This window comes from Ursus arctos, unplaced genomic scaffold, assembly GCF_023065955.2.
Source record: "Ursus arctos isolate Adak ecotype North America unplaced genomic scaffold, UrsArc2.0 scaffold_7, whole genome shotgun sequence".
NCBI classification, from domain to species: Eukaryota; Metazoa; Chordata; class Mammalia; order Carnivora; family Ursidae; genus Ursus; species Ursus arctos.
Genome location: NW_026623089.1, coordinates 71,118,044 through 71,138,290, shown reverse-complemented (window position 1 = coordinate 71,138,290; position 20,247 = coordinate 71,118,044). Strand labels below are relative to the sequence as shown.

The window sequence follows — 20,247 nt, the reverse complement described above, 5'->3', positions numbered from 1 at the left end:
CTTTGAGAGCCCCTCCAGCCTTGGGAAGCTCAGCACCTTCCCCTGGAGGGTGAACTCCGTGGGGGCAGGGATTTTGGGGGGCCTGTTCTTGCTGTCGTTTTGGTTCACTGTGGCAGCCCGTGTCCAAAGCAGAGCAGGAATGGTTACATTATTTCTGTTTCTAGTAAGGGGAAGCCTAAGCCGTTGTTGTTGTTGTTGTTGTTGTTTTTCACATGACCTTTAATACTGAACCCATGCCTTGCCTTATCGTCTTCACATATGCCCTTTGTGGTCTTTCTGCTCCTTGTGCTTTTAAATGTACAATGGGCATTGTGTGGCCGTGCAGTTTGTGGTGCCGTGAAGGTGGCATGACCCCGTGTGTGCGTGCGTGCGTGCACCACACACATGCATTGGTGTGTGCTTTCCTGCCGCACGGAGGCCTTGCTCATTGACCTCTCCTGCCACCCAGGTCTGAGTACCGTGGCTCCCCCGATTCACCATGGACCCTCCGTTCCTACCGCCGTGATCCCCCTGCCCCCTGGGACCCACTTACTCTTTGCTCAGACTGGAAAGATCGAGCGCCTCCCCCTGGAAGGAAGCACCATGCAGAAGACAGAAGCCAAAACGATGCTCCACGCCCCGGTGAGTGCCGGCTAATTGCACTTGGGGACAGCTTCTGCTTCGGTGACCGGAAAATCAAGCAGGGGGTAGTTAGTTAGGGGCTTGGCCTCTGGACTCGGGAGCCTCTTGATTTGCGTGTGACCCCAGGTGTCCATCTCTGGATGGGGCCACCGTATCCTCGAGCTGCCTGTGGAGCTCCAGGAGGGGAAGGGAGCAGAAGCAGGAAGGCCTTGCAGAGACCACTGTGGTGTCTGACCCCTTGGGTGGGGGCATCACACGAGTTAGGAGTCCAGTTTGTGTGATCTCCCAGGTCTGACCTTGCCATTCCTGCTAAATTAGTATAGTGGCTCATGTTTGGCAGACCATCAACTCTAGATCCTTATATCTGCCCTGAGGCAATAACAGGCTTTAGCTTTGAGCTTTGCAAAGTGTCAGAGATGCATTTTGTGAGTTAGGGATTTTTATCTGTTAAAGGTTGGACACTTTATTTTTTTTTTTAGGATTTTATTTTTATTTATTTATTTTTTTAAGATTTTATTTATTTATTTGACAGAGAGACAGCCAGCCAGATAGGGAACACAAGCAGGGGGAGTGAGAGAGGAAGAAGCAGGCCTCCAGAGGAGGAGCCCGGTGTGGGGCCTGATCCCATAACGCTGGGATCACGCCCTGAGCCGAAGGCAGACGCCCAACGACTATGCTACCCAGGCGCCCCAGGATTTTATTTTTTTAATATTTGCAAGAGAGAGAGAATGAGCACAAGGGGGGTTGGGGAGGGGAAGGGGCAGAGGGAGAAGCAGGCTCCCTGCTGAGCAAGGAGCCCAATGTGGGGCTCGATCCCAGGACCCTGAGATCATGACCTGAGCTGAAGGCAGACACTTAACCAACTGAACTACCTAGGCTCCCCGAGGTTGGACGCTGGACACTTCTGAAAAGCCGTTCATTGTCATCTGCAATTCTGACCCCCCTCAGCAAGAAACCAGACCTGAGACTTGGGGGCTTCTGGCACAATTCGGTCAGGGTTGCCAGGGCAGAGGGGGACCCTCAGGTCCCCTAAGGAGTGAAGAGGTTTTTCAAAATCTCTTGTCATTAGCCTTGATTGGATTCATGTTCTTCCCCCACATGAAACCCTCTGATGGGTTCTCCCTTCACCCAGAATAAAATCCTGTTCTTCCCATGGCCCCCAGCCACTTCTCCCACCCCATTCCCTGTCACCGCGCCCCCCCCCCCCCAACCAGCTTCAGCCATCTGGCCTTCTGGCTGGTCCTCAACACACCACACATACCCACATCTCAGGGCCTTTGCACCTGCTGCCCCCTTGCCTGGAGTCCTCGCCCTCCCAGACACTTGTGCACTCCCTGCCTCACCTCTGTTGGCACATCACCTCTCTGGGAAGCCTGTCCTGGCTGCCGTGTCCACACTGCTCTCATCTCCTTATCCTGCTTTGTCTTGACCGTAGCACTGCTCGATACATCGTATATCAACATATATGTTCTGTATCTGATGTGTGTGTTCCCGCTAAGAACGTAAGCACACAAGACCAGCAACTGTCCCTCTCTTTCACGGAGGTATGTGTTTCGCAGTGGTGTTCCCAGAGCCAGAGCAGTGCTTGGCGCTCAAAAATGATTTGCTGAATGAGTAACTGATCTTTGTGTTCTTCTGTTGCCTCACTGAAACCTAGATTCTTCCTTTGTGTCCTCTGGGGCACGCGCTCTCGTAGCGGGAGTGGGCTGAGCTCCCTGTGACAGTCATTGTCCCCCAAAATGAAGGGTGGAGCCCAAGTGTCAAGTGGAACTGTGAAAGATTGAGGTGGGATAGGTGGAGGGGAGGGCGCTGGAAACAACAGGGTTAATATTCACTGTGTTCTTTTAATGTATTTGTTTTTTGTGTAGTTTTACCATTTTACCCGCTTCGCCATGATGGTGCAGCCATCACCACCATCCACTCATCATCCCAACAGAAACCCTGTGCCCATTAAATAATAACTCCATCCTTCCCCAGGGCAACCATGAGTCTACTTTCTGTCTCTATGGACTTGACTCCTCTCGGGTCCCTCATGCTTCGGAATCCTATGGCTTACTTCGCAGAATGTCCTCAAGATCCATCCGTGTTATAGCAGGTGTCAGAATCTCCTTCCTTCTTAAGCTGACTAATATTTCGTGGTGTAGATTTAGCACATTTTGTTTTGCATTCATCCATCGAGGGACCCTTGGGTTGTTTCCACCCATTGGCTATGGTGACTAATGCTGCTGTGAACATGGGTGTGCACAGACCTGCTCGAGGCCCTGCTTTCACTCTTTTTGAACGTAAACCAGGCCTGGAAATTTCTGAATCATATGGTAATTCTGCAGATTTTTTTTTTTTTTTTTTTTTTTTTTTGAGAAACTGCCGTACTGTTTTCCTTAGTAGCCGGGACATTTTCCATTTCTGCCAGCACAGTATAAAGATTCCAGTTTCTCTACCTTCTCGTCAACACTATCTCCTGGTTTTCAGTAGTAGCCATCCCAATATGTGTGAAGTGGTGTCTCATTGTGGTTTTGATTTGTGTTTCTCTAATGAGCGATATTCACATCTTCTCATGCATTTATGGACCATTTGTGTATCTTCTTTGGAAAAATGTCTACTCAGAGCCTTTGCCCATTTTGTAATTGGCTTGTTTGTTGTTACTAAGTTGTAGGAGTTCTTTCTATAGTCACTTTGCATTTCCATAGATATTTTAGAGTAAGCTTGTTTCCACCAAAGGGGGAAAAGGCCTGCTGGCATTTTGATATAGATGTCATTGAATCTTTAACTCTATTTAGGAAAAATTGAGAGCGTAGCAATATTAAATCTTACAGTCTATTAGACTAACTTGTCTCTTCATTTACTTATGTTTTATGGTATTCAGTATAGAATCTTGCACATTTAGAAATATTTGTTCTTAAATACTTTGTTTTTGGTGCTGTTATAAACATTACTGTTTTAAAACTTTTATTTTTTGCTACTAGGTAGAAATACCTTTTTATATTGACCTTGTACCCTGCAGCCTTGGACTGGATTCAGTTGGTAGTTACAATAGTTTTATAGATTCCCCAGGATTTTCTACATAAACAAACATTGTCTTAGAGTAGTTTTACCTCTTTCTTTCCAATATTTCTATCTTTTTAAATAAAGATTTTATTTATTTATTTGAGAGAGACAATGTGCACACATGAATGAGAGAGAGAGAGTGCACGCACACACGAGCAGGGAGCGGAGCAGAGGGAGAAGCAGGCTTCCTGCTGAGCAGGGAACCTGACACGGGACTCAGTCCCAGGACCTGGAGATCATGACCTGAGCCGAAGGCAGACACTTAACCAACTGAGCCACCCAGGCGCCCTATCTGCGACTTTTTTAAAAATGATCTTTAGGTAGGTAAAGATTTCTTAGATGATATATAAAAAGCATTAGTCCTAAGAGAAACAACAATAAATTGAACTTAATAAATATTTTAAACTTTTACTTTTGAAGAACACCATTAAGAAAATGAAAACAAAAACAAACAAGAAAAAAAGAAAGTGAGAAAACAAACGACATAATGAGTTGAAATCTATATACACATACATACACACACTTATATATGTATATGACAAAAGATTTTTATCTTAACTACATAAAGAACTCCTACAACTCAATAATAAGCAATTTTAAGTAGACTAAAGACTTGAAGACACTTCATTTAAAAAGGTGTCCGTGGGCGCCTGGGTGGCTCAGTCGGTTCGGTGTCTGCCTTCAGCTCAGGTCATGATCCCAGGGTCCTGGAATCGAGCCCCACATCAGGCTCCCTGCAGTGGAGAGCCTGCTTCTCCCTCTCCTGCCCCTCCTGCTTTTGCTTGCTCTCTCCCTCCCTGTCTCTCTCATGCCTCTCTCCATCAGATAAATAAATAAAATCTTAAAAGAAAAATAAAGGGTGTCCAGATGCCTGTGCGCCCATGAAAGATTCCCACCATCACTGGTCACTTGGATGCTAGTGAGTGGGCCACTCTTATGCTGTCTGTACTTCCAGGATAAAGTCATCATTGGACTGGCCTTCGACTGTGTGGACAAGATGGTTTACTGGACCGACATCAGTGAGCCTTCCATTGGGAGAGCCAGTCTGCATGGTGGAGAGCCAACCACCATCATTCGACAAGGTAGGCGAGCAAATACCACTCTTCCTTCTTGGTTTGGCTTCTGGCAGCCCAAGTGGCTCTTGGGGGAGAGCAGAGGGGTGGAGTGTATGGTTGCATACAGGATATAGTGATTTGAGTGGGACTGGGCTCTTGGCCTCAACACCACCCTTTCCAGCCTTCTCTGAAAAGTCCTCCAAGGACTCATCATTAAATCATGAACATCTTAGCTGGGCATTGTTGCTAGCCTAAGAAGAATAAAATTAAAACAAGTTAAGTGCCCATGCCTTTCTCTAAAAGCTTATCTAGGAAGTTTTAATGAGCAGTAAGGGCCGAACTCAGTCGTCCACTTTGGTGTTGAGCCTAAAATTGATTCTTAGAATGTCTGCCCTACTGTGTGCTCCATTAGGCGGGTGCATCATAAAGTGGGGAGGATTACAAGCATATTGGCAAATACTATCCCTGATAGTTGTCTGTTCCCAAGACAGTTTTCAAGCCAAAGTTGTCACTTTAAGCTGTGGCATCATGGTGGGTGGGGGGCGTCCTTTTCTACCTTACCCCCACTGGCTCTTGCTCAAGCTGCTTGTGACAGAGTACAGCAAAGCAGCCTGAACTTTCATAGACATTCCTCAATTGTTAGTTGGCATTACCGATCATGAAGTGCATAACACTTTGGCACAGCCTCCCTTCAACATTTAACCTCGATTCCTTAAGTCATAGAAGTCGATTTAAGTCAAGGACTCTGTGCGTTATGTGATGCCTACATTCAACAAGTCGTGACTATTTTATACGGATATGTTTTATCAAGATTAAGGCCCCAAGGGCCTGTATAAATTCCCCTTTACCGACAAGGTCAAGTGTTACATGTTGCTAAGTCAGTAACTCATCAGCTGACTTGCAGATATTTTCGATCAAAAGACATTGTTGTGCCGGTGATAGGTCTTGTGTAAAATCATCTTGCTTCCTCGGCAAAACTCTCAGATCAAAGCTACGCCTTCAAAATGTATGAGCTTCGTTTGGTATTTCTTTCGACTGGGGCTGAATATCGCTTTTCCAATTTCCACTTTAATGGTTCCATAACAATTGATATTCTGGAAGGGTCCATGTGCCTGTGCCTGTGGAACAGCCTGTGCAGAAGGTTTTTTTTTTCTTCTTCCTTGTCTCCTTCACAAAAGGTGATGCAGCAGGAGCAGGAATCAAGCTGAGCTTGAGTTAAGTATGTTTAGCTTTGGGCATAGACCCCGCATCCTTTTCTAGAAGCCAAGGTGCTACTTAAATAATGTCTGCCAGTTTGCATGGTTTGGCTTAATGAACAGAATTTTGAAAATGCCGTTTTGCATCTCTCTCTGTTAAAAATGTTGTTGCTGTTATCTATGGTTTGACTTCCAAACCCAGTGGAAGAGGGGAGTAGGTCACCACTGCTATTTCCTGTTGCTTCTGGAACTGATAATCATCCAAGAAGGCTTTCCGCTCAGTCAGAAACATTCCAGGCAGAAGTCCACTTTGAAAACACAGAATGAAACTAGAATGTGATCTTTGTAGAGGGAAGATCACCAGGGGTAAATTTTCTCCTATTTAAAATGAGAGAAAGAATCTTCCATTCCAGTCTTCGTCATGGTACAGGTTGGTGCTTCCCTAGTGAGTGAAGGGGGGGTGGGGAGCTCTTCTTTATTTCATGTGGTCCAAATGCTAAGCATCTCTCTCTTTCCTTGAGTGAAACTCCTAAGCAAATAGCTTTAATAAATATCATAATCTGTTTCCTCTTGACATAAGCAGTATGGAAAATACCACCTTGCTGTCTTCCCTTCTTGCCCTGACTGCACAGTAAAGGGTGAGGTTTTCCAGACCTTTCTTTGGTGTGATAGTTCAAAAAGAAAGTATTTTCCTGGTTGGAAAAGGAGGTTTGATTGCTCTTGGGTTCAAAGTCGGGACCAGAGCTGTTTAGAAGGAGACAGAATGACACGGAGTTTCTGGATGCCCCTGGGTGACTTTTGAAATAGTGCCATTGAATAGCCTTTCCCCCGACTTTTCTGTGTGTCTGAGAGGCTCATGTCACTGGCAGAGGTTGTGCTCATACCAGATATACCCCGGAATGGTTTATTCTGGTTTTGTCTGAAAGACAGAAGAGGTCTTCGGAGGTCAGGCTCCCTGCCCCTTCTCCCCTAGGGATGTGGGAAATATTTTAATACTTCACAAATCTCTACTTCTGGTTTGAGTAATAAAAACCTTATTCAAAGGCTGTTTTTCATTCTTTATAAACTTCCTCTGGCAGGCATCCTTTCCGGGGGGCAGGGCTTTGGTGTGTCCAGCATCCACAGTCAAGGTCATATTAGGAGTCTAGTGAAGGCTGATACGAGAGAGCAGAGGCTGTAAACCGCTTACACACTGACGAAAAAACACAGTGTGGGGATGATTTCCTCAAACCTGGGATCCCTTGGGTAGGGTAGCTTCATCCTTGGCCTTTTCCCTTCCTGGCTTCCAGCCATACTAAGTGACCTTTAGCTCTGGAATCAGTAAGATTAGGAAAGAATCCTAAGTGACCGATAAAACCCTGGTAGGGATCTAATGTTTAATTTGCTTTTATTTGTAGTCAGGGAATCATTGCAGTCTTGAACTTGTGGTTAGGTCAGGTGGGCACTGAAGGCTCATGTTGCATTCGGCTTACCCTGTGGCAACCCCTGGCTTGAACACCAGTCACTTACAACCTACTAAGGACTCTGGGAGTGTTACTTGTGATCACTGACACCCCCTCTTTGCACTTCTAATACTTGTATAAAAGTAATAACAGCAGGGGCGCCTGGGTGGCACAGTGGTTAAGCGTCTGCCTTCGGCTCGGGGCGTGATCCCAGCGTTCTGGGATCGAGCCCCGCATCAGGCTCCTGCACTGGGAGCCTGCTTCTTCCTCTCCCACTCCTCCACTTGTGTTCCCTCTCTCGCCGGCTGTCTCTATCTCTGTCGAATAAATAAATAAAATCTTTAAAAAAAAAAAAAGTAATAACAGCAGTGATTTCTTGGTACTACTTCTCTGAGATGATCCTTTTCCCCCAATAACTAATGAATAAGGCAAATCCATTCATTCCATTCCCATCTTAGGATCTTCCTATGCCTCCCCTTTGCTCGTGGGCTAAGCTGTAAGCTCCTTAACATGGGCGTCCTAACTTCATTGCTGGCCGCTCTCCCATCCTCATGAACTCCAGCCATCCAAAATGATGCAGAGTTCACTTCAAGCCATGTCCTCTCTTCCTTTATACTTATGTGCTGGTCCCACTACCTGGCATCCCTCATCCAGGGTCTTTGCCTGACAAACTCCTGCTGGTCCTTTGAGAGCTAGCTTCACAAGATGTCACCTCCCCTAGAAATCCTTCCTGGGTCTCCCCAGGCTAAGTCCAATGTCCACCTCCGTGTTCCCATAAAACCAGAACTCAGTTGGAATTGTGATTGCTTGCAAGCTCCTGGAAGCTGGGACCACAGCTTACATGTGATTATGGGCTTGGTTTCCAATATGGTGCACAGGGTAGATGTCCACCAAGTGAATGAGTGACATTTTTTAATTCATCACTTTGAGTGTTGGTTAACTTATAAGCAACAAGCATTCCACATTCCCATTTGTTTCCCCGAAGTGCAAGGGTTGAACACCATGTGAAATAACACAGAGTAATCAGAAAACCCTAAACCCAGAAGTGTCCTATGTTTGGGTCTAGATCTTGGAAGTCCAGAAGGCATCGCCCTTGACCATCTTGGCCGCAACATTTTCTGGACTGATTCTCACTTGGATCGAATAGAAGTTGCAAGGCTGGATGGCACCCAGCGCCGGGTGCTGTTTGAGACCGATTTGGTGAATCCCAGAGGCATCGTAACGGACTCCGTGCGAGGGTAACTGTGTAAATCTGGGTGTGCGTCTATTCCGTGTGCAACTGCTCTTTTATATATTCTCAAGCACTAGGCTCTAACTCCGGCATTGCTCTCCCGAAATGAATGTGTCACGGGATGAACAGGTCTCGGTGGGTGGCTTAGAGACACGCACAGTGGAATGCCAGCACATTTATCCCAATTCCCCGTGACTATGGACTTGATCCCATGTTCCACTTTTTTTTTTAATAATTTTTTATTATGTTATGTTAGTCACCATACAGTATATCCTTAGTTTTTGATGTAGTGTTCCATGATTCATTGTTTGCATATAACACCATGCAATATATGCCCTCCTTAATACCCATCACTGGCCTATCCCAGTCCCCCACCCCCCTCCCATGTTCCACTTTTAAATCTTTTAGGAATGGACTCTGTAAGTCGACAGCTCAGAAACTGGTTATTTCCATTTGAGTTGAATGTGGATCAACACCTGTGTTGTATTATATCAACCCCAGAAGGGTATCCGAGGAGCATAAGTACCCCCGGGGCTCAGGCCAACACACCATGGACACTTGGAAGACCCCTTCCTGGGTTTTGTCATCACATCAGTGCTTTCTCTCTTTTTCCCTACAACAGGCTCTGAATCTTACACACCAGGCCCTCAGCACTTTCACACTTTGATCCCTTCCCTGTGAGGTCACATCTCTAATTTTGTGGCCCCATGGCCACCTCCCTGATGGCAGATGCTCTGCGCCCCTGTGTAGGGACAGCAGACAGGAATTCCCACGTGTTTGTCTCATTGCAGTGTTCTGTTTTGTGCTGTCTTTTTGAACCGCTTTAGCAAGATAGAAGATGTCAGTTATGTTTAAGGGAAGTGAATTCACAGTAACAGGGTCATCAAATTGAAACAAAGAACCAAATCTAAGTCTCTTTGCAAAGGAGAACATGTCTTATCGCCTCCAGACCCATTTTAGCCGTTCTGTGTTTGAACGCCTGCTAATGTCTTCATCGTGGGTTTTTTGAAAGTTGTTTTCATAAACTTCTTCTCATCCAGCTTCGTTATTACTCTTTCTCTCTCCCTTCCTTTTCCTCCTCCAGGAACCTTTATTGGACCGACTGGAACAGAGATAGCCCCAAAATTGAAACTTCCTACATGGACGGCACAAACCGGAGGGTTCTCGTGCAGGACGACCTGGGCTTGCCCAACGGGCTGACATTTGATGCCTACTCGTCTCAGCTCTGCTGGGTGGATGCAGGTGACAGAAAGCCCCAGGCCTGACTCCTGGGGTTGGAGCAGTGCTTTTTTTTTTTCTTTAAACTAAACATTTATCCTTACCCACTATGGGCTAGTCTCTGGGGAAGAGGGCGTGAGATAGCTCTTTTACTTTCCCGCACAAAAAGAGCTGCCCATCTTTGCTCTGAAACATATTGTTTCTCTAGGTTTAACCCTCACTGTCCAGGGTGAGTTCTCGATTAGCTCAGTCAGGGGTCAGCAACCCGTAGCCCATGGGCCACATCCAGCCAGCCACCTGCTTTGGTACCACCTTGGTCTTATAAATGGTTTTTACATTTTTAAATGTTACATTTTAAGAGGTTACATAAATGCCTCCAGGATGTCCTCAATTTTGCCTCTTGGCCCACAAAAGCTAAATTAATTACCATCTGGCCCTTGGAGAAAAAGTGTGCTGACCCCTAGAGCCTGTCCTCGTCCTAGTATTATCTATCTATTATGCAATTCATGACTTACATTCCTCTAGCTCGCGTCGGTCCCCAAGGGCTCAGGCAGGACTTGGAGCCAAGGAAGAGAAAGGCGTGCAGTCCTGCTGTGAGCCCCTGCCCTGGGGTGTCCCTCCGGTGAGGGGTGTGGGCGGGATGCTCCATCAGGGAGCACGGTCAGTCATCTGTCAAGTGTCTGTGGAGCACCTGCCCTGTCCCCAATACTGTCAGCTGCCACGGGGGGTGTAGGGAGTGCATCTTGCCTCTGGGGTAAGGGCTCTGAATGCAGGGAGGGAGGGAGGGAGGGCCTGGGAGGCTTCAGGGGTTAGGGACTTGAGCCAGAGCTGGAGGACGTCGTCATTCCAACTAAGTCCCCAGCTGCTCCGGGAATGGGTGGAGCAAGGAACGGCCCCTCTGCTCTGGTCCACGTTGGAACCAGGTGTGGGTCCCCCAGCGGAGGTGGGGGTTGACCAGCGAGGGGGCAAGGCAGAGGAGAGAGAAAGCTTTCCACTGTTGAAGAGCAGGTCACATGTGTTCTCCAGGATCTGTCATCGTCGCACTGACTTCTCTCACCCTTGCCCTCGTTACTCGTCTTGACACAAAGGGGCCGTTTCTTGTGTGCACAATGAATGCCTTGTTTTCGCTCCGCACAGGCACCAATCGGGTGGAGTGTCTGAAGCCCGGGCAGTCCGGCAGACGCAAGGTTCTCGAAGGACTCCAGTACCCTTTCGCTGTCACCAGCTACGGGAAGCATCTGTATTACACGGACTGGAAGACGTACGTCAGCGGGGGCCGGGGAGCCTGCCCTGCCACCCTGTCTCTGGGAGGCTAAGCCCTCCCCGCGTGGCCCCTTGGCTTGACCTTCCAGTGTCCAGAGATGCCCGCCCTCTGCCTCACCCTTCTGGTTGTCAGGAGAGGAGGGTCAAGAAGAGTGAGGGCCGAGGATGCCTGGGCAGCAGGAGCTGCTGTTTGTCACCGGGATGCTCCTGGACGGGCACCCACTTGGACTTCTGGAGCGTGTCTGTTCTCTCCCCAGGAGCTGGCCCGGGGTCCCTTGGCGGGTGGGCTCCAGGCCCACACCATGCCCCTACTTCATTATGCTTTTTTTTTTTTTTTTTTTTTTTTTAAGATTTGTATTTATTAATTTGACATAGACAGCCAACGAGAGAGGGAACACAAGCAGGGGGAGTGGGAGAGGAAGAAGCAGGCTCATAGCGGAGGAGCCTGATGCGGGTCTCGATCCCAGAACGCCGGGATCACGCCCTGAGCCGAAGGCAGATGCTTAACGACTGTGCCACCCAGGCGCCCCTTCATTACGCTTCATAAGCTGCAGTATTCTCACAGCCCCTTCTTGACCACCCCTGCCTGCACAAAGGGTCAGACCGAGCAGGCGGCTGTGGCCGGGGGCATCTGGATAGAAAGTCGCTTTCTCAGCTTGGAATTTAGAGCTGAGGGGAGAGATTAGCTAATCTTTGTCCTTTTTGAAGAAGCCAGAGAAACGCAGGCGTGTCCCTCCACAGGAGGAGGGAGGGATGGCTAAGAAGGCAGGCCAGTGTGTCTCGACGTGGCCTCCAGTTTGTCCCCAAAACTGCAGAAGAGGCTGCCCTGTAGACAGAGGGTTGGGCCATCAGATGGGTCTTTACCCTCTGCCCTTTGGTGTTCCGTAGGAATTCCGTGATTGCTGTAGATCTTGCCATTTCCAAAGAGACGGATACCTTCCACCCCCACAAGCAGACCCGGCTATATGGCGTCACCACGGCCCTGTCTCAGTGTCCCCAAGGTAACTCACCTGTGCTCTTACTGTTCTGGGGCTGGGGGTGCCATGAGGCTCCAAGCCCACATCCTGGCTGCTACCTGTCTGGCCTCTCGCAGCCCTGATCACGTGGCAGGTGAGACACAGTCCCTTCCATCACGGGTCTTCATTATTTAGAGGGTGAGTCACGTGGAAAACATCAGGGGATGAGGTGGAGATGGTGGGCAGGGTGAGGGAAAGCACTGAATCTTGGGCTGGCTCTAGAAGGATGTGGTCTTCAGGTTCCAAATAGGAACATCCGTGTTACAGTCTCTGCTGCTTTAAAAGTCCATCCATGTGGCCTCACAGCCACAATAGTAATTGCTGCTCCTAATAATCACGAATGGGGATGTGGTGCTTACCCGGAGCTGGGTACCTCACCTGCATCGACCCAGCGTTCTCTGCTGTGTGCTCATTGGGTCACTAATCCTCATAGCAACCCCACGAGGCAGGTACTATGCTTGTGCCTATTTTATAAATAAGGAAAACTGAAGCCATTGGCCCAGAGTGCCACAGCTCCCAGTGGCACGGCTGGGGGTGAGCTAGGCAGCCCGGCTCCAGAATCTGCTCTCTCCAAACTCACCCTCCTTGGCTTCCCAACTCCCCCCAGTCCAGTGTGAAGCCGAGGGACAAGCTAGACAGAGAGCCCTTTGTGCTTGAAAAGCCCAGCTCTGTGTCCTAATCAAAGCTAGAAAATCCTCCCTGAGTCCCGTTCAGTAGCTTTGATGGCAAATCTGCACAGTCCCCAACTCAGGAATTGGGAAACGACGTTTTTGCCCACCTGGCAAATCCTTAGTGATGAGGATTTCCTATTCCTCGAGCACCCACGTGCTTGGTCCCCTGGAAACCAAAAAGGGGGCTCATCTGGAGGCTACTCTCTTGGGGGCGGTTGAACTGATTTCTGCCTTTTTCAGGTCACAACTATTGCTCAGTGAACAATGGTGGCTGCACCCACCTCTGCTTGGCCACCCCCGGAAGCAGGACCTGCCGTTGCCCTGACAACACGCTGGGAGTTGACTGTATAGAGCGGAAATGAAGACAGGAGTGCCTCATTCCCTCTGCAAGTATTCAGCAGCACCCTACTTGAAAGGGTCCAGACTGAAAACTATCTGACCTGGTGGCCACCATGCCCAGGTCCTACCCAGCCTGAGCCCCAACAGTGTTCCCCTCACTGTTCCCCAAAACATATGCCCTGGGTTTCCAGAATGGGAAAGCCTCTTCCCCTACACCCCGACGGAACCCCCCTACCCCCAAGGGAGGATTGTATGCACATCTCAGTGCTCTGGAACCTTTCCCCAACTTAGCACCCCAGTGGTGAGCAGAGCCTCCCCAGGCCTGAGCTGCCCCCTCCCCCTGTGGCCTTATGAGCTCAGCCTCACTCCGATGCACCTGCCATCCTGTTTTCTCCCTGACACACCAGCCAGGGCCACCTAGGCAAGGCTGTGAATGAAGGAGGGAGTTAACTCTCCCCCTCTTTTCTCTTGGTGCTTTGATTTCCCTCCTCATCTTCGTAGCTGCTCCCCCCTGAGTTCTGTACCACCTGCCTCCTGCCCAAGGCCCCCACCACAGTGAGCAAGCCTTGCCCTTCGTTGAAAACCCACTCTGTCTTAGGGCCGTGTGGATACTTGTGGGCGATGAGGAGCAGCCCCTCCCAGATCAGTTACTGGCATTTCAGCAGTAGCCTCTGGTAGGTAAAGCCTTCAATCAAAAGAGTGTCCAGTGGTAGGAATTCAAAGTGTACAGTCAGGTCAGTTTGAGAATGAAGATTTTTCAGAAGTGCCTTAAGTTACACCAGTGGTGACCAAAGTATTCCTCTTTGCACAAAGCACCCGGATCCCAGCATCTGGTCTCTTGAGTGGCCTCGCTTCACAGTTGGCAGTGATGTCCCACCTCCCTCACCTCAGGCATAGCTGGGGGCTGGTACCAGCGATGACCCCCCTACAGTCCCTCACCTCCCTCCCCCACTGGTGAGAGCCGACGTACAGTCAACATGAGCTTATTTCTCCTTTGTCTCTCCCTCTGCGCATGGCCCTTGCTGGCTGTCTTCTCATCAAAGAGGGCCGGACTGAGTATTTATACTACTGACCCAGACCCTTGATTGCTCACTGGTGTAATTAAAGAGACCATTGCCATCTGTCATGTTTCTGTGTTCAGAAACATCTCCAGGCCAGACGAGTAGTTACCTAGTGTTACCTTTTACCAGCTGCTTCCCAGAGTTGCAAAACAATAAGAATTTTGGATTGAAAGGTGAGCATAAGGAGTTGGAGTCAGGAAAGGTTAGGGTAAGGGAGTAGAGAAGGCTCAGCGGAAAGTCTCACAAAGAGATTGGTCAAGAGGAAAGGGTAGAGAAGGGTATTTAACAATAGCAATGAGAAAAGCTCTTTAATAATCCCAAAGAGAAAATGGTACCTTTCGCCAAAGAACACTTACACTTGAGGACATGGAAGAATTTGCTTGTTTTTCTCCTTGGGGAAGAGATCCTTCCTCTTACCTGCAAACCTCAGTGAGCTCATTCCTCCCTGTCCCCCCTCTCCCACCCCCTCCCCTGCTGTACCTCGTCCCCAAGTTACCCTCATCTGCTTCAGCATCCCAGTGGCACCTGGATCAGGAAAGAGCCTTTCCCTGAATAATTGGACTGTTTTGAGAGCCAGATATACTCCCAAGAATCACACGATTTGGGGAACACATAGGTCTTTTATCCAGCCCAGCCCCCTGAATTAGTTTCACTTTTTTTTATATTTATCATTCCATATCAAGGCCTCTATATCAAATGTCTGTCATGATTTTGTATAGTTTTTATAGCTGTTTTCATTTTACTAGGTTCATTCTAAAAGTTTCAAATGGTCAATTCTTAAACTGTGGAACCCTCTGAAGGTGCTTATTAACTGTTCCCCAGATTTATACAAGTATTGGATAATTCCTTGAGTTTACAGCTGTACAACTCTCAGTGCAGAAAATTAAACAGTTTTTTTGTTAAAAAAGTCTTTATCTTGTTTGAATAAAGAAATTTCCTGTTGGGGGCTGATTTGCCCTGAGATGATAGCCATTTAATAATCCAAGTATAAAATTACCGTATCTAGCAATTCCACTTCGAAGTATACACCCAAAGGAATTGGAAGCAGGGGCTCAAACAGATACTTGTCCACCAGTGTTCATAGCAGCATTTTCTCAGGAACCAAAGGTAGAAACAGCCCAAATGCCCGACAGAAGAAAGGATGAGTAAGCTGTGTTGTAGGACTACAGCCGAACGTTCGTTCAGCCATAAAAAGAAGTTCCAGCACGTTACAACATGGACGAAGCTTGAAGTCATTATGCTAAGTGAAATAAGCCAGACACAAAGGAACAAATAATATATGATTCCACATACATGAGGTCCCTCAATTAGGCAAATTCACAGAGACTGAAGGTAGACTAGATGTCACCAGGGCTGGGGGCAAGGGGAATGGAGAGTTCTCACTTAATGGCTTCAGAGTTTTTATTTAGGGCCATGAAAGAGTTTGGGATGTAAATAGTAGTGATGGTTGCACATCGGGAGTGTACTCAGTGCCACTGAATTGCACGCTCAAAAATGGTTAAGATGGCAAACTTTATGTTATATATATAGTCTAACACAACTTTTTTTTTTATAAAGATTTTATTTATTTATTTGACAGAGATAGAGACAGCCAGCGAGAGAGGGAACACAAGCAGGGGGAGTGGGAGAGGAAGAAGCAGGCTCATAGCGGAGGAGCCTGATGTGGGGCTCGATCCCATAACGCCGGGATCACGCCCTGAGCCGAAGGCAGACGCTTAACCGCTGTGCCACCCAGGTGCCCCTACACAACTTTTAAAAATTAAGAATGTAATATACCAAAAACTGTTAAATGTGCACTTTAAATAAGTGAATTGTATGGCATGTGAGTTACAGCTCAAAATAGTTTATTTTTTTTAAAACATCACTGTAATTAAAAAAAGAAAAAAAGCTTGTGATGGAAGATTGGCAAAACGCTGATCACTGTAGTAGTCGGCTACACCCTAAAGATTCCAAGATTCTAGTCTAAGTATTCCTGTGAAAGGACTTTGCAGATTGAATTAAAGTTATTAGCTACCTTAAAACAGGGAGATTCTTTACCCTGGACAATGCAGGTGGGCCCTGACAGCCAGAAGAGGAAGGCAGAAGAATCAACTAAGGCAAAAACATAAAGCAGGCAAGATGAGGCTGAAGGGTAGGAAGGTCTCAGTGGTCATCGGTGTCTTCAGAATGGAGACAGGCAGTTATGAGCCAAGGAGCAAGGTCACCTCTACAAGCTCAGAACAATCCCGGCCAACAATCAGCAAACTGGGACCTCAGTCCTACAAACGCAAGGAACCAGGTCCTGCTCCAACCTGAATGGGCCTGGGAGCGAGTTCTTCCCCAGAGCCTCCAGTAAGGGGCACAGCCCTGCAGACCCCTTGATCGCAGCCCTGTGGGACCCTCAGCAGAGGACACACCTACGCTGGGCTTCTGACCTCAACTGGGAGAGTTTCCATGGTGGTGTTTTGAGTTAAAACATGTGTGGTAACTTGTTACAGCAGCGATAGAAACCTAATACACTTGTTGGTATTGGTGTTGGTATATGGGATTATGCCAGATACTTTCCATTTGTCCATCTACTCTCCCCATCCTGATCCGAACCCCAAGAGGCCAAGCCACGTGGATGACATCTATGGGTGACTTGCCCCCTGGCTTCCTAGCAGGGAAAGGAGGGAAAGAAGAGAGTGAGAATAGATCTTGACACTCCCTCCCTGCTGAGTTGCTACCAGGGCTGGCTCTATCTCTTGACCAGAGGTCACAGTCCCTCTCCAGGGGTCCCCCCCCACCCTGCCAGGGTCCCCAGAACCACTTCTTCCCCCAGTCTGTCTGGGCATCTGGGAGGTAACAACCCCCTGGTCCTGTCCGCTCAGACTGGTTCCCCACACCCCAGCCATAACTTAAACCTTGCTCAAATTATCCTAATATGAGCACGTCTATCTTGTTGAGACCCTAACTGATACAGGAGTTCCTAACTGTGGTCTCTACTTTTGTGTATGTTTGTAGTTTTGTTCAAAAAAAAAAGTAAAAAGCTGTCTCATAATCATCTCATGAATACTTGTATCCAATTAGGATACGTGTTACAGCATAACTAGTAGGGGTATGAATTATACAGATGTACACAAAATGTACCAAAAAAGTCCTATTTACTCCATAGCTCATTTTGATTTTCAGACTCAGAGCCCTGCATTGGCAGACAACTCATTCTAGGGGAACTCTAGTTCAATGCGGTAATTTCTTAGTCACTCTGAGTTCAAACTCAGTCATATTCAGGAGTCTTGCTGCTCCCTCCTTCCTCCGGGTTCTCCCACAGGCCTCAATCCAAGCCCTCTGCAGCTTGCAGACCTGCTGCTTAGGACGCCCCCAGCCCAGCACCCCCCGCCCGGTCTCAGGCTGGCCAGTGGTGGTGCCTGCGCTTGGCGGCTCGGTTTCTCAGGGTCTCCTTCTGTGTGTCTTAGAGCGGTTGGTCCTGTGGTCCTCACTGGTCACTCTGCAGCCTCCTCACCCCACCCGCTGGCCTACCGGGCCTGCAGTGGCTCCCTCAGCCCTCCCTCAGCACTTGTGCAGATGGGGTAAGGTGCAGCTGGCCCTCCGTGCCGTGAGGGGGGCCGGGCAGTCAGTGGGCCGCCACCTTCTTCCTTCTACCCCACCTCTCCCCCTCTGCTCTGAGCCCTCCTGGGGGCTCCTCTGTCCATAGACATGGCCTTGCACTTCTTTTCCAGCTCGTACCCTTGCTCAGTACCACCCCAAGAACATCCCTTCTGGGAGCATATGGATGTGGCCTGTCTCTGAGGCAGGGGTCCGTGGGTGGGATGGAGAGCGAAAGGACACCCCAGAGGATGATGCCTCAAATGATCAATTTACCTAACACACACACACACACACACACACACACACACACACACAATTTAAGACTCCAAAAAAAGAAAGAATAACGGATCACAGGGAGGAAAAGTACAGCATAGGGAATATAGTCAATAGTATTGTGATAACTCTGTTGACACGTGGTGACAGATGGCAGCTACACTTATTGTGGTGAGCATTTTGTGATGTAGATGATTGTTGAGTCATTACGTTGTACACCTAAAAAAGAAAATAAATAATAAGGGCATAAACCCACCATGCACTGAGTCTTCTGACTCAAAAAACATAAATAGTAACATTTAGAACGCCGCTGAAAGAAGCATGAAGTCGAGCCTCATATGTCCCCCTCCTACGAATGAGCGGGTCTGTGTGCAGCACGGAGACATTCAGTGCCGTGAAGGAACGTGTAATGGCCAATTGATGCTCCGGAAGAACAGAAGAGCAGAAAGTTCGAGACTGCGGAGTCGGGCTTCGATATAGACCTTTGGACCTCAGCTCAGGAGCTGGGCTCCCTGGGGGCCAGGCACCGTGTGGGGAAGGGGCTGGAGCGAGCGCCTAGACCTTCCCTGCCTCTGGCATCTCCAGCCCGGGGAAGGGATGGTGTCGTACGATCGGTGCCCAGTTGTCCACCAGTTGCTGGTCATGTGGGTCTGTGTTCCCCGTGCTGGTGTCCATCCGCGCACTGTGGCCCCGGCTGCCATCTTCCTTCTCAGGGGCTTCCAAGGAGAGGGGTAGCGTGGGGCAGACCACCCTCCCTGAGCTCCTCACTTCCTTTCACCGCAGACCCTCCTGAGGCGAGCGAGGGAGCCCAGAACAATAGAGGCTAGTCCACTTTTAACAGTGAAGGTGGCCCTGCGCCTGTCCCCGACCTGTCTACACCTCCTAAGAGCCCTCCCTGACCTTCCCCGTGGGATGCCTCGCTCCCCAGTCCCTTCCTTCCCCTCAAGTCTGGGTGATTCACTCCAGGGTGGTCCGCAAAAGACTTTCAAGGACAGAAACACATCACATTAGCAATAGCATTTTGTGGGGAATGGGAAAGACAAGTACAAAACAGACTTATTAGGATTTCTCGGAAAGGACTGAAATCACTTGTACTCGGGTTCCCCTGGATGCGCTCGTAAGCGTGATATAACGGTTGTACTTCTTAAATGCCAATACAGACAACAAACTGGAAGTTACATGCCTTTGTAACTAAGCAAACCTGTGACAAAAATGTTTCGAAGATAATAAAAATGTTAAGAGGAATTGGTTTTGAAAACTTCCTTTAGTGGGAACTGAAGGTTTGCAGACCACCAGCCTGGAAGGAGGATGAGGCCCGGGCCCCGGTGCTCCTGGCACAGCTGTGGCTGCCCAGCTGCGGGCTCCGAAGCCCCGCGCTGGCCGCCCCCCTCCTCTCGGACCAGGACAGGGGTTCCTGCCTCAGGCCTTAACTGTGCAAAAGGACCGGCAAGGGCCTTTGTTAAACAATAACAACAACAACCAGAGTCAAGAGATGGAAGAGCCGCAGGGGCTTAAAGAACAGGCTCTACAGTTGGCTTCTCATTGGCCTGAAGCACAGCTGGGAAGAGATGAGACTGGGTGACAGCCTGGAGTGACGCTCAGGGTTTCACTTCTGGGCTGTTCCTCTCAAAGGCAATTCCAGAGGAGACCGCTAGAGGGCAGGAAAAGCCTCTCAATGCCTGCTTGGAGGGGGTGGGGTGGAGGTGGAGGCTCCCAGGCCCGGAGGCCCAGACAACTTCCCCAAAACACTCTGCTCAGGCTTTCCCATCGTCCTGCTCTAGAACTTGCCTAATATTGGTTGGTTGCCTCATCTGCTACCGAAGGAAGTCTGAATGTCACAACTCCTCAGCATATTTAAGCCTTTTAATGCACATTTCCCCCCACAGAGCCCGGCCCGGTTCCTCCCGGAGTCCTATCTTCCTCAGTCAACGTTTACAGATGTCCGTGGTGACCCGGCCACAGCAGTGTGGTGAGCGCTGGGAGGAACACACAGAAGTATTCCTAAGTGTATTTGTGTGTACCCGGAAGCTTATATTCATTTCTCCAGAGACCAGGCTCCTAGTGCATCTAAGTGGAGGATGACACAGAATTCCAGAAAATGCAGGCGCTATGGAAGTGAGACCCGGTCCTCACCCAGCAAGCGTGTGTCTAGCTGCTTAGGAGATATTAATGCCAGGTGGTGCGAAATGATTGGTTCAAATATTAAGGACTTTAGAGAAGGGAGCTCAGGAAGGATCCTCCAGGAAGAA

At 48.7% G+C, this 20,247-nt stretch overlaps 1 protein-coding gene across 1 annotated transcript in view; it reads left to right on the top strand.

The window, feature by feature from the left end:
• Window positions 1–15,065, top strand: part of NID1 (nidogen 1) — an 84,552-nt gene extending 69,487 nt beyond the window's left edge. The window contains exons 14-20 of the mRNA XM_026504127.4: window positions 449–621; window positions 4,622–4,748; window positions 8,426–8,597; window positions 9,675–9,832; window positions 10,946–11,069; window positions 11,960–12,072; window positions 12,999–15,065. Of these exons, the coding sequence (XP_026359912.1) occupies window positions 449–621; window positions 4,622–4,748; window positions 8,426–8,597; window positions 9,675–9,832; window positions 10,946–11,069; window positions 11,960–12,072; window positions 12,999–13,120 (989 nt within the window). The 3' untranslated portion in view covers window positions 13,121–15,065. The remainder of the gene's footprint in view (window positions 1–448; window positions 622–4,621; window positions 4,749–8,425; window positions 8,598–9,674; window positions 9,833–10,945; window positions 11,070–11,959; window positions 12,073–12,998) is intronic.
• Window positions 15,066–20,247: the final 5,182 nt, after the last annotated feature.